General features: G+C 43.2%; 1 protein-coding gene across 1 annotated transcript in view; it reads right to left on the minus strand.

Moving 5' to 3' along the window:
- The window catches only part of MEIOC (meiosis specific with coiled-coil domain), a 49,137-nt gene that overhangs the window by 29,167 nt on the left and 5,187 nt on the right, over window positions 1-14,783 (minus strand). Inside the window, exons 2-4 of the mRNA XM_038754069.1 lie at window positions 11,907-12,041; window positions 4,306-4,457; window positions 603-707 (exon numbers count right to left, since the gene is read on the minus strand). Of these exons, the coding sequence (XP_038609997.1) occupies window positions 603-707; window positions 4,306-4,457; window positions 11,907-12,041 (392 nt within the window). The remainder of the gene's footprint in view (window positions 1-602; window positions 708-4,305; window positions 4,458-11,906; window positions 12,042-14,783) is intronic.

Below are 14,783 nucleotides of genomic sequence, written 5' to 3' on the forward strand. Positions count from 1 at the left end.
TGTACTTCCCAAGCGCTTAGTACAGTGCACTGCACATAGTAAGCGCTAAATAAATACGATTGATTGATTGATTGATTACCCAGCTTGAAATTGGAGGCAATTCTGCTTCCCCGACAGGGTTTTTCTAACCCACCCCGCCCCCAAATTGAGGGCCTTGAAAACTCACACCCCATTCAATCAATCAATCAATCAGTCATATTTATTGAGCGCTTACTGTGTGCAGAGCACTGTACTAAGCTCGGGAAGTACAAGTTGGCAACATCTAGAGACAGTCCCTATCAACAACAATCGTATTTATTGAGCGCTTACTATCCAACAGTGGGCTCACAGTCTAAAAGGGGGAGACAGAGAACAAAACCAAAGGGTGCCCCTCCCCTCAAAATGAAAACCTGGCATAAATTTTCATCCTTGAGCAGTACAAATGAGGGCACCCAGACTTGGTGCCCTCCCTCTGGTTGACCCTTCCCTTGGTTCGTGAATTCTGTGAATGTTTCCCACTGCCAGCAGAAATTTTACATTGGGTAGTTAGAAAAAAAAGCTTAATAACACAAGTTACAACAAGTTTATCATAACAAAATGGTCCATATAGAAACTCCACTAACCCCTCAGCGTATCCAGGCTGCGGCTTATCTTGTTCTTCCAAAATGTTAGACACCAGTCCGTACAAGTCCGTTTCGCTGCCGAAGTCATTTCTGTCGGTTTGGGCCCTAGAAACAAATCAAAGAGCGTTGGTTGGGACCGTGTGACTACACATTTATCAATCAAGCAGCGTGGCCTAGTGGGGAGAACAAGGAGTCAGAAGGACCTGGGTTCTAATCTTGACTCTGCCAATTGCTGGCTGTGTGTGACCTTGGACAAGTCTCTGTCCCTCAGTTTCCTCAACTGTAAAATGGGGAAACCTGTTTTCCCTCCTACTTAGGCTGTGAGCCCCATGTGGGACAGGGAATGTGTCCGACCTAATTAACTCCAGGGCTTAGAACAGTCTTCGACACATAGTAAGCGCTTGAACAAATGCCATTAAAAAGAATCAATCAGTAGTAGATAATGATTTTTTCCCCCACCAAAGTGTGCCCAATTCTGAGGTTTTTGCCCAAGCCGTCCCTCAGATCTTACTTATACGTTCTTTTTGGTTGGCTCACAACCGAATGGAAAGGGTATGAGCATTCCATGGAAATTTTGCAATTTTCCCCCCAAATTTTGATTTTTTTAATTTTTTTTTGGAAGATGAGCATATTGAACACACTGGGGGTTCTGTCTTTCAAAACTATAGATGTTTTCTGCCTAATTATTGATTTAAATAAATCAAACAAAATCCAAGAAAGCGGCCCTCTGAGGCGGGTCTGAATTTTACTCGCACGACGTCTGAGACCAGCCTTGTTGAAAACCGTCTCCTGGAAATCTCAGTTTAAACTGCCTGCTTCCCTTTCTAGCTTCCTTTCTCTCCTTCCTATTTCACTCCTTATTGCTTTCACGCTCCCTAATTCTCAAGCATCTCAGAAATGCTCTTTGTGAAAGGTATTGGCTGACTCTCAGTTTGAGCTGTACGACTCATGGGCTTCCTGGAAGAAAAAACACCGTAAAAATCTATTTTAAAATAAGTTTACATTTTACAGGTCAACCTTCAGGAAAATGTTAATTATTTCTACTAGGATGTATCAATATCATTTTGTGTTGCTGGGGGAGGTTTTGCCAAGAATTTAAAAAATTCTAAGTGCGCTACTTTTTTCAGTTAATGAGCAGAAGCAAAATAGTGAAAATGAATGCCCAGCACTGTATCTATGTGGAAGTAAAGAAGCACTATCAGTTGGCCCCAAGCTGCTTCCTTGCAGTAAAATAACTTCTCTCAGTACTCGATTGCTTTCTTTCTAAATGTGGTAAATCACTCTTAAAATATCCCTGTTTATTTCTTGGACCTTAAAAGATAGCTAAAAGATTATGGCTAAATGGGCAGAATATAAAAATGTGATTAAATGACCAAGAGTAACTTTAAGGCCTCTTCCAAGCCGTACCTGAATAAAACGCAAGACACCTGTCTACTTGTTGTGTTTTGTTGTCTGTCTCCCCCTTCTAGACTGTGAGCCTGTTGTTGGGCAGCGACCGTCTCTATCTGTTGCCAAATTGTACTTTCCAAGCGCTTAGTACAGTGCTCTGCACACAGTTAGCGCTCAATAAATACGATTGAATGAATGAATGAATGAACCACCCTCCCCCAGCCTTCTCAAGCAATGAGTATGTGTGTGGGTTTTTTTGTTGTTGCTGTTTTTTAATGGTATTTGTTAAGTGCTTAACTATGTAGAAGCAACGCGGCTCAGTGGAAAGAGCACGGGCTTTGGAGTCAGAGACCATGGGTTCGAATCCCGGCTCCGCCACTTGTCAGCTGTGTGACTTTGGGCAAGTCACTTCACTTCTCTGGGCCTCAGTTCCCTCATCTGGAGAATGGGGATTAAGACTGAGCCCCACGCGGGACAACCTGATCACCTTGTAACCTCCCCAGCATTTAGAACAGTGCTTTGCACATAGTAAGTGCTTAATAAATGCCATCATTATTATTATTATTGTTATGTACCAGGCACTGTACTAAAAACTGGGGTAGATACAAGCAAATCAGGTTGGATACTTTGTATCCCCCCAGTGCTTAGAACAGTGCTTTGCACGTAGTAAGCGCTTAACAAATACCATCAGTATTATTATCATCCTCCCTCTGGCCTGGGACTCCCTCCCCCCTCATCAATCAATCAATCAATCAATCGTATTTATTGAGCGCTTACTATGTGCAGAGCACTGTACTAAGCGCTTGGGAAGTACAAATTGGCAACACATAGAGACAGTCCCTACCCAGCAGTGGGCTCACAGTCTAAAAGGGGGAGACAGAGAACAGAACCAAACATACCAACAAAATAAAATAAATAGGATAGAAATGTACAAGTAAAATAAATAAATAGAGTAATAAATATGTACAACCATATATACATATATACAGGTGCTGTGGGGAAGGGAAGGAGGTAAGATGAGGGGATGGAGAGGGGGACGAGGGGGAGAGGTCTCATATCTGACAGACCACTTCTCCACTTCTATGTTGCCAATTTGTACTTCCCAAGCGCTTAGTACAGTGCTCTGCACACGGTAAGCGCTCAATAAATATGATTGAATGAATGAATGATACAGTGCATGTCCCACATGGGGCTTGCAGCCTTAATTCCCATTTTACAGATGAGGGAACCAAGGCACAGAGAAGTGGAGTGACTTGCCCGGGTTCACACGGCAGACAAGTGGCAGAGGCGGGATTAGAACCCAGGTCCTCAGGCTCCCAGGCCCGGGCTCTTTCCACTGGGCCATGCTGCTTCCTGGAGGTTAGTCAGGAAAGTTTTCCTGAGATTTCAGTAGGCCTTTGAAGTTGGGAGAGTGATGGTCTGTGAGCCCACTGTTGGGTGGGGACTGTCTCTATATGTTGCCAATTTGTACTTCCCAAGCGCTTAGTACAGTGCTCTGCACACAGTAAGCACTCAATAAATACGATTGATGATGATATGAAGGGGGAGGGAGTTGAAAGTCGACGGGGAGACAGAGAAAAGATGTGTGGGCTATGGTGTAGAAGAAGAGGAGAGAGGATGGGCAGGTGGGGGAGAGCTAATCGAGAGTCTGAAAGGGTGAAATACGGACTGGAGACGGGGAAGGCCGGAGGCAGGGAGGTCGGGGAGAGGAAACGGACGGATTTTTGAAAACTGGAAATGATCATCATCATCATCATCATCAATCGTATTTATTGAGCGCTTGCTATGTGCAGAGCACTGTACTAAGCGCTTGGGAAGTACAAATTGGCAACATATAGAGACAGTCCCTACCCAACAGTGGGCTCACAGTCTAAAAGGGGGAGACAGAGAACAAAACCAAACATACTAACAAAATAAAATAAATAGAATAGATATGTACAAGTAAAATAAATAGAGTAATAAATATGTACATATATATAGTATATACAGGATATACATATATATATATATATACATATACCACGATGAAATCATTTCTCGAAGAAATCATTCTCTTTAGAGGAAAAAGACTTGTGAGGAGCCCTTGGTTGTCCTAATTGCAAAGGAATATGTTCTGCTGTAACGATATCTGAAATTAGAACCTTTTAATTGTCCGCACGTGGGCTGCATAGTTCCCTATTTAGGAAATAGCCGTACATTCAAAAAAAAGGGATTTCATAAATTTCCTTTTTAAATATAACGCACATGTACCGTTGCCATTTAACTCTTTGGTCAAGGGAGAAGTTTCACGGTTTAATTTGTTTTAATCACTTACCTGTTCTTGACACTGGTCTGAGAGCTGGAAGGTTGATTACTCTCCTCGCCATAGTTAGGCCACGGGGCATAGAAAAGAGGAGGCTCAGCACCACTCGAGTAGTCAGTCGATGACGAAGGCGGAGTATTGGGTGGATCGACGTTGTCTTCACTCTGCAATACAGAAGAAAGATAGACGTGTCAAACCTATCGGGACTTTATTTACAACGTCGCAATGGACGGTGATTGATTCGCAAGAGACTCTCTCTTACCTAGACTGTGAGGCGGACAGGGACTGTATCTCTCCTGACTAACTTACGTCTTAGTGAGCACTTAAATACCATTAAAAAAATAATAATGGGAGGAAATTTGGAGGAGTCAAGCCCCAGGGCCTGCAACTCGGTGCAACTTTGGACAAATCACCTGTCTCCCCTATTAGAGAGGAAGCCCTTTGTGGGAAGGGAATGCATCACTTCTTTTTCCTGTACCTCCAAAGCACCCATACAGTGCACTCTACCAAGTGTGCGCTCCATAATGTTCTTCCTGCTTCTACTCATAGTGACCCCAATTTGCTCAGCCAAAATTTTTTTTTGACACTCCCTCCCTCCCATCTCACAGGGTCATCAGGGACGAGGCAGTGTAAGGTGTAAATGAATTCTGATTATTTTTGTTTCCATTCTAAGGGTAAGTGAATGGCATTATTTATTTCTGCTAATTTCAATTTGGCCTAGCAGTCGTATTCTTGATTGCGTTAAGTTGGATCATTTAGAAGTCTTTACCTTCACAATTGTCATCTTGTTGTTTTTTTCTTAATTGTATTTGTTAAGTAGTTACTATGTGTCAGGCACTTTACTAAGCGCTGGGGTAGATATAAGGTAATCGGGTTGGACACAGTCCATGTTCCATTGGGGCTCACTGTGTTAATCCCCATTTTACAGATGAGAGAACTGAGGCACAGAGGAGTGAAGTGACCTGCTCAAGATCACACAGCAGACAAGTGGCGGCGCTGGGATTAGAACCCAGGTCCTCGTACTCCCAGGCCCATGCTCTGTCCACTAGGCCATGCTTCCTCTTGTGAGGAAGGGGTATGTTATCATCCCTGACAATTGTATTTACAATTTACAATTTACAATTGTATTTACAATTGCATTTACAATTGTATTTATCGAGCACTTACTGTGTTCAGAGCTCTGTACTAAGCGCTTAGTACAGTGCTCTGCACACAGTAAGCGCTCAATAAATACGATTGATTGATTGATTGATTGATTTGGAGTCAGAGGTCAGAGGTTCAGATCCCAGCTTCTCCAATTGTCAGTTGTGTGACTTTGGGCAAGTCACTTAACTTTTCTGTGCCTCAGTTCCCTCATCTGTAAAATGGGGATTAAGACTGTGAGCACCACGTGGGACAACTGGATCACCTTGTATCCCCCCAGTGCTTAGAACAGTGCTTTGCACATAGTAAGCGCTTAACAAATACCATCATCATCATCATCCCCAAATGTACAAACGAGGAAGAGCCAAGTGACTTCTTCAGAATCCAAGACTATTATAAATCCAACTATAACAATGATTACAGAGGCTTCTTCTCTCATGCTACCTATCTTTCAGTCCTGATCAATTCATCTAAATTGATTTATTCCAATAAACCCCCAAGGGCCTTAGTTGTGCATCACTTAGAACAGTGCTTTGCACATAGTAAGCACTTAATAAATGCCATTATTATTATTATTATTGTCTTTTACCAGCAGAAAGTTGCTCAACCCTTTGGCTGCTCAGATCTGGTCTGAGGAGTCCTAAAGGGCTGGATCTACAATCTTCTGGCAAAACAAAACCAAAAAAATCTGGACTTAAAATCCATTTGAGGGCAAATAATAATAAGAATAATAGTAATGGCATTTATTAAGCACTTACTATGTGCAAAGCACTGTTCTAAGCGCTGGGGGGGATACGAGGGGATCAGGTTATCCCACAGGGGGCTCACAGTCTTCATCCCCATTTTACAGATGAGGTAACTGAGGCCCGGAGAAGTGAAGTGACTTGCCCAAAGTCACACAGCTGACAATTGGCGGAGCCGGGATTCAAACCCATGACCCCTGACTCCAAAGCCCGGATTCTTTCCGCTGAGCCACGCTGCACCTTACGTTTTAAAGCGGATTTTCACCCAAATTGCAAAAACCTCTAAATCGTTTTAGGAAGTCGATTTGCCCTTGGCTCGTGAGAAAGAGCTGTACCAATATAAGTATAAATTTGAATCATTCATTCATTTCATTCATTCAATTGTATTTGAATAGAAGCAGCGTGGCTCAGTGGGAAGAGCCCAGGCTTTGGAGTCAGAGGTCATGGGTTCAAATCCCGGCTCCTCTAAGTGTCAGCTGTGTGACTTTGGGCCAGTCACTTCACTTCTCCAGGCCTCAGTTCCCCCATCTGTAAAATGGGGATTAAGACTGTGAGCCCCCCGGGGGACAACCTGATCACCTTGTCACCTCCCCAGTGCTTAGGACAGTGCTTTGCACATAGTAAGCACTTAATAAATGCCATTATTATTATTATTATTATTTATCAAGCGCTTATTGTGTGCAGAGCACTGTACTAAGCGCTTGGGAAGTACAAGTTGGCAACATATAGAGACGGTCCCTACCCAACAGCGGGCTCACAGTCTGGAAGCAAAATATCAATCGATCAGTGGTATTTATTGGTATTTAGTGGTATTTATTTAAGTCGGATGCCTTCCCAGACTGAGCCCCTTCCTTCCTCTCCCCCTCGTCCCCCTCTCCATCCCCCCATCTTACCTCCTTCCCTTCCCCACAGCACCTGTATATATGTATATATGGTTGTACATATTTATTACTCTATTTATTTATTTATTTATTTATTTTACTTGTACATTTCTATCCTATTTATTTTATTTTGCCGGTATGTTTGGTTCTGTTCTCTGTCTCCCCCTTTTAGACTGTGAGCCCACTGTTGGGTAGGGACTGTCTCTATGTGTTGCCAATTTGTACTTCCCAAGCGCTTAGTCCAGTGCTCTGCACATAGTAAGCGCTCAATAAATACGATTGATTGATTGATTGATTGATTGATTGATTTATGGAACGCTTCCTGGGTGCAGAACCCTGACTTGATCACTTGGTAGGCACAGTCCCTACCCTCAAGGATCATACAAATCTAGGGGAGGAGAGAGACAGTAAAATAAATTACAAATAGGGATTGTACAGTCTAGGGGAGGAGAAAGACATGAAAATAAATTACAGGCCGGGGGAGCTGCAGAGTATAAGAATATTATGTGCTTAAATTCTGGGTGGGTTTGAGTAACATAGTGCTTAAGGGGTACAGACCCGCGTGCTTAGGCGATGCAGAAATCAGGGTGAATTGGATGGGGAGATGAGCAAGTATCCAGGGAAAGCTTCCCGAAGGAGAAATGATTTCCGCTTAGTACAGTGCTCTGCACACAGTAAGCGCTCAATAAATACGATTGATGATGATGATGATGATGATTTCGGTTGGGCTACGAAGGTGGAGAGGGAGGTGGTCCGCCGGGTGCGAGCAAAGGGGAGAAGCATCGTGGCTCAGTGGGAAAAGCCTGAGCTTCGGAGTCAGAGGTCGTGGGTTTTAATCCCGGCTCCGCCATGCGTCAGCTGTGTGACCTTGGACAAGTCACTTAACTTCTCTGTGGCCCTCAGTTACCTCACCTGTAAAATGGGGATGAATCAATCAATCAATCGTATTTATTGAGCGCTTACTATGTGCAGAGCACTGTACTAAGCGCTTGGAAAGTACAAATTGGCAACACATAGAGACAGTCCCTACCCAACAGTGGGCTCACAGTCTAAAAGGGGGAGACAGAAAACAGAACCAAACATACCAACAAAATAAAATAAATAGGATAGAAATGTACAAGTAAAATAAATAAATAAATAAATAAATAGAGTAATAAATATGTAAATATGTACAAGTGTGTAAGAGTAATAGAGTAATAAATATGTAAATATGTACAAGTGTGTAAGCCCCACGTGGGACAACCTGATAAACCCGTATCTACCCCAGCGCCTAGAACAGTGCTTGGCACGTAGTGTTTAACAAATACCATAATTGTTATTATTATTATTAAAGACAACAGATGAGATTGAGGCACGGGAAGTAGATTGGTGTTGAAGGAGCGAAGAGTATGGGCTAAGTTGTCAGCTGTGTAACTTTGGGCAAGTCACTTCACTTCTCTGGGCCTCAGTTCCCTCATCTGTAAAATGGGGATTAAGACTTCGAGCCTCCCGTGGGACAACCTGATCACCTTGTAACCTAACAGTGCTTTGCACATAGTAAGCGCTTAACAAATGCCATTATTATTATTATTATTAGGTTCTAGTGGGTGAGGTGCGAAGATGGGTAAGAGGGAAAGAGCTGATTTAAGTGCTTTAAAGCCAATAGTGAGAAGTTTGTTTGATATGAAGGTGGTTGAGAATCTTTTCCCAACACAAAGCATGTAGTCAAATGAAATATACAAATGCTAAACCAGCAAAGCAATCACTTATTCCATCTTTCACCAGATCCTGTCGGTGTCTCTATATGTTGCCAATTTGTACTTCCCAAGCGCTTAGTACAGTGCTCTGCACATAGTAAGCGCTCAATAAATACGATTGATGATGAGGATGATGCTACCTTCACAACATTGCTAAAATCCTCACTTTCCTCTCCATCTGAACTACAACGCTGAGCCAAGCACTTCCTTCTGATTGATTGATTTGAAGAGTTTATTTTTAATGGTATTCGTTAAGCGCTTACTATGTGTGAAGCACTGTTCTGCCACTGTACAAGGGCACTGAGCATTTATATCCATCAAAATGAATTCATTCATTCATTCAATCGTATTTATTGAGCGCTTACTGTGTGCAGAGCACTGTACTGAGTGCTTGGGAAGTCCAAGTTGGCAACATATAGAGATGGTCCCTACTCAATAACGGGCTCACAGTCCTAGAATTTTAGTATTTATATTGTAATCTCACACTCCCAAGCTTTTAGAAGCAGCGTGGCAGGGTGGAAAGAGTCAGATGACCTGGGTTCTAATCCCACTCTGCCACTTGTCTGCTGAGTGACCTTGGACAAGTCATTCAACTTCTCTGTGTCCCAGTGACCTCATCTATAAAATGGGGAATCAAAACATGCTTCTCCTCCCGCTTAAACTAGGAGCCCCTAAACTAGGAGCCTCCCGCTTAAACTAGGAGTGGAAAAGGGACTTTGTCCAACCTGATGATCTTGTCTCTACCCCAGTGCTTAGCATAATAATAATGATGATGTATTTTTAATAGTACAATAATTTAATAATATTTTTAAAGGCATTCATTAAGCGCTTACTATGTTCAAAGCACTGTTCTAAGCGCTGGGGAGGATACAAGGTGATCAGGTGTCCCCACATGGGGCTCACGGTCTTAATCCCCATTTTATAGATGAGGTCACTGAGGTACAGAGACGTTAAGTGACTTGCCCAAAGTCACACAGCGTACAATCGGCAGAGCTGGGATTTGAACCCATGACCTCTGACTCCCGAGCCCGGGCTCTTTCCATTGAGCCACGCTGCTTCTCATGGTGTCTGGCGCATAGTAAGCGCTTAAGAAATATTATTAACAGACTATTAATCGAAACCCGGATGCGCTCATCAACATCGGGTAGATTTCAGATGCCCACAACTTTTAATTTTACTGAAAATTAAATTCGGTTGATAAAACTTTTAAACCTTTTACAGAGTGACAGTATTACATAACCTAGGTTATGGCAAAACAAAGACAGGTGGAATGCACAAAACTCTACCTTTCCCTATTTGAAGGGTGTTAAACTTCTGCTCTGTAGGATTATATTCATTCATTCAATCGTATTTATTGAGCGCTTACTGTGTGCAGAGCACTGTACTAAGCGCGTGGGAAGTACAAGTTGGCAACATATAGAGACAGTCCCTACCCAACAGTGGGCTGGTGGAGGGGACATATTGTGTAAAACACTAAAATAGGAAAATATCACTGCATTCTCAAACGTCAACTCCCTCTTCCCTCACCTGAGATTACTTGTACTTCCCAAGTGCTTAGTACAGAGCTCTGCACCCAGTAAGCGCTCAGTAAATACGATTGAATGATTAAATCCCCCGCGAAATCGAAAAGCATCAAAGTGAACTCAGTTCTTCACCCAGTATATTGTGAATAAATAGTGCCGAGAAGCGTAGTACGTACCAAGAGAACACATCCTTAAGGGGAGAATACTTTGAGGCCAAAGTAAAATAGGAAATTAACATGCAAATGTAGGTATCCCATTTTCTTCTTAATTCCCTGGGGTCAGGTTGGAGACAACCTCGAGTCAGACCCGAAGCGCCCCAGTCAAAGCAGCATTCATTCATTCATTCAATCGTATTTATTGAGCGCTTACTGTGTGCAGGGCACTGTACTAAGCGCTTGGGAAGTCCAAGTTGGCAACATATAGAGACAGTCTCTACCCAACAATGGGCTCACAGTCTAGAAGGGGGAGACAGACAACAAAACAAAACACATTAACAAAATAAAATAAATAGAATAGTAAATATGTACAAGTAAAATAGAGTAATAAATCCGTACAAACATAGGCTCACAGTCTATTCATTCAGCCGTATTTATTGAGCGCTTACTGTGTGCAGAATACTGTAGTAAGCGCTTGGGAAGTACAAGTTGGCAACATATAGAGATGGTCCCTACCCAACAGTGGGCTCACAGTCTAGAAGGGGGAGACACACAACAAAACAGAGAAGCAGCGTGGCTCAGTGGAAAGAGCCCGGGCTTTGGAGTCAGAGGTCATGGGTTCAAATCCCAGCTCCACCAATTGTCAGCTGTGAGACTTTGGGCAAGTCACTTCACTTCTCTGTGCCCCAGTTCCCTCATCTGTAAAATGGGGATTAAGACTGTGAACCCCCCGTGGGACAACCTGGTAAATATGTACAAGTAAAATAGAGTAATAAATCTGAAGTAGCGTGGCTCAGTGGAAAGAGCCCGGGCTTTGGAGTCAGAGGTCAGGGGTTCAAATCCCGGCTCCGCCAATTGTCAGCTGTGTGAATTTGGGTAAGTCACTTCACTCCTCTAAGCCTCAGTTACCTCACCTGTAAAATGGGGATTAAGACTGTGAGCCCCATGTGGGACAACCTGATCACCTTGTATCCCCCCCAGCACTTAGAACAGTGCTTTGCAGATAGTAAGCGCTTAACAAATGCCATTATTATTATTATTATTATTACAAACATAGGCTCACAGTCTATTCATTCAATCGCATTTATTGAGTGCTTACTGTGTGCAGAGCACTGTACTAAGCGCTTGGGAAGCACAAGTTGGCAACATCTAGAGACGGCCCCTACCCAACAGCAGGTTCACAGTCTAGAAGGGGGAGACAGACAACAAAACACATTAACAAAATAAAATGCCTCCCCAGCGCTTAGAACAGTGCTTTGCACGTAGTAAGCGCTTAACAAATGCCATTGTTATTATTATTATAAAGCAAAACCATTAACAAAGTAAAATAAATAGAAGAGTAAATATGTACCCACTACGGACTGGCGGCTTACAAAGGTAAATTTAATTCGATTTATTCCTATGGAGAGGGATGCTAAATGTATCGATGGACCTGTGATTTGTAGTAATCGAAGACGGAATTGGCAGCAGGCAACATCGAAGTGTTGAAAGCGTCCGGTAATCGGCTACTGGGGTCCTGGTTGGCGCTCCAGGTGCGGTTCACGGCACCCCGGAAAGCGACTTTCGGCTGTTCCAGACAAGAATGAAGGAGAAACACGTAAATAACCCCCAATCCCCCGACTCCTTCCCCTCTCCCACCCCTATTTTCTATTTATTTCTATTATTCTAGTATTTCGATTATCTATTTTTTCTATTTATTTTATTTTGTCAGTATGCTTGGTTTTGTTCTCTGTCTCCCCCTTTTAGACTGTGAGCCCACTGTTGGGTAGGGACTGTCTCTCTATGTTGCCAACTTGTACCTCCCAAGCGCTTAGTACAGTGCTCTGCACACAGTAAGCGCTCAATAAATACGATTGATTGATTGATAGATTTTTCTCCCTCTGCCCTACTAATAATACTAATAATGGCATTTATTAAGCGCTTACTATGTGCAAAGCACTGTTCTAACCGCTGGGGAGGTTACCAAGTAATCAGGTTGTCCCACTGGGGGCTCACAGTCTTAATCCCCATTTGACGGATGAGGTCACTGAGGCGCAGAGAATACATATTTACTATTCATCAATCGTATTTATTGAGCGCTTACTATGTGCAGAGCACTGTACTAAGCGCTTGGGAAGTACAAATTGGCAACATATAGAGACAGTCCCTACCCAACAGTGGGCTCACAGTCTATTCTATTTATTTAATTTTGTTACTATGCTTTGTTTTGTTGTCTGTCTCCCCCTTCTAGACTGTGAGCCCGCAGTTGGGTAGAGACCGTCTCCAGATGTTGCCAACTTGGACTTCCCAAGCGCTTAGTACAGTGCTCCGCACACAGTAAGCTCTCAATAAATACGATTGACTGATTGATTGACTGTCTCTAGATCAGCGCGACTCAGTGGAAAGAGCTCGGGCTTTGGAGTCACAGGTCATGGGTTCAAATCCCAGCTCCGCCAATTTTCAGCTGTGTGACTTTGGGCAAGTCACTTCACTTCTCTGGGCCTCAGTTCTCTCATCTGAAAATGGGGATTAAGATTGTGAGCCCCCCGTGGGACAACCTGATCACCTTGTAATTCACCAGCGATTGAATGAATGAATGAATGAATGAATGGGTAGGGACCGTCTCTATATGTTGCTAACTTATATTTCCCAAGCGCTTAGTACAGTGCTCTGCACACAGTAAGCTCTCACTAAATACGATTGAATGAATGAATGAATGGGTAGGGACCGTCTCTATATGTTGCCAACTTGGACTTCCCAAGCGCTTAGTACAGTGCTCTGCACACAGTAAGGGCTCACTAAATACGATTGAATGAATGAATGAATGGGTAGGGACCGTTTCTATATGTTGCCAACTTGTATTTACCAAGCGCTTAGTACAGTGCTCTGCACACAGTAAAGCGCTCACGAAATACGATTGAATGAATGAATGAATGGGTAGGGACCGTCTCTATATGTTGCCAACTTGTACTTCCCAAGCGCTTAGTTAGAGAGACATATAGAGACGGTCCCTACCCATTCATTCATTCATTCAATCGTATTTATTGTGCGCTTACTGTGTGCAGAGCACTGGACTAAGCGCTTGGGAAGTCCAAGTTGGCAACATATAGAGACGGTCCCTACCCAACAGCGGGCTCACAGTCTAGAAGGGGGAGACAGACAACTAAACAAAACATATTAACAAAATAAAATAAATAGAATAGTAAATATGTACAAATAAAATAGAGTGATAAATCTGTACAAACATAGGCTCACAGTCTATTCATTCAATCGTATTTATTGAGCGCTTACTGTGTGCAGAGCACTGTACTAAGCGCTTGGGAAGTACAAGTTGGCAACATATAGAGACGGTCCCTACCCAACAGCGGGCTCACAGTCTAGAAGGGGGGACACACAACAAAACAAAACACATTAACAAACTAAAATAAATAGAATAGTAAATATGTACAAGTAAAATAGAGTAATAAATATGTACGAACATATATACAGGTGCTGTGGGGGGGGGGGGGGGGGGGGAAGGAGGTAGGGCCGGAGGGATGGAGAGGGGGAGGAGACTGTGAGCCCACCGTTGGGTAGGGACCGTCTCTATATGTTGCCAAATTTTACTTCCCAAGCGCTCAGTCCAGTGCTCTGCACACAGTAAGCGCTCAATAAATACGATTGAATGAATGAATGAATGAATGAATGAGGAGGGGTATAATAATAATAATGATGATGATGGCATTTAGTAAGCGCTTACTATGTGCAGAGCACTGTTCTAAGCGCTGGGGAGGTTACAAGGTGATCAGGTTGTCCCACGCGGGGCTCACAGTTTTCATCCCCATTTTCCAGACGAGGGAACTGAGGCCCGGAGAAGTGACGTGACTTGCCCAAGTTCACACAGCAGGCATGTGGCGGAGCCGGGATTTGAACCCATCACCTCTGACTCCAGAGCCCGGGCTCTTTCCACAGAGCCACTCGTCATTCATTCATTTGTACATATTTATTACTCATTACTCTATTTATTATTTATTTGTACATATTTATTACTCTAGTTTACTTGTACATATTTACTATATGTTATTAATGATGTGCATATAGCTATAATTCTATTTATTCTGACGGTTTTGGCACCTGTCTCCCTCTCCTAGACTGTGAGCCCGTTGTTAGATAGGGGCCGTCTCTATATGTTGCCGACTTGTACGTCCCAAGCGCTTAGTCCAGTGTTCTGCACACAGTAAGCGCTCAATAAATACGACTGAATGAATGAATCCCTTTTGGACACCATTTGCGCCTGCCTCCTCTTTCCATCAAGGTCCCTCACTTCCCTCAATTCCCGGTTTTCACCTTT

Source organism: Tachyglossus aculeatus, chromosome 11, assembly GCF_015852505.1.
Source record: "Tachyglossus aculeatus isolate mTacAcu1 chromosome 11, mTacAcu1.pri, whole genome shotgun sequence".
NCBI lineage: Eukaryota > Metazoa > Chordata > Mammalia > Monotremata > Tachyglossidae > Tachyglossus > Tachyglossus aculeatus.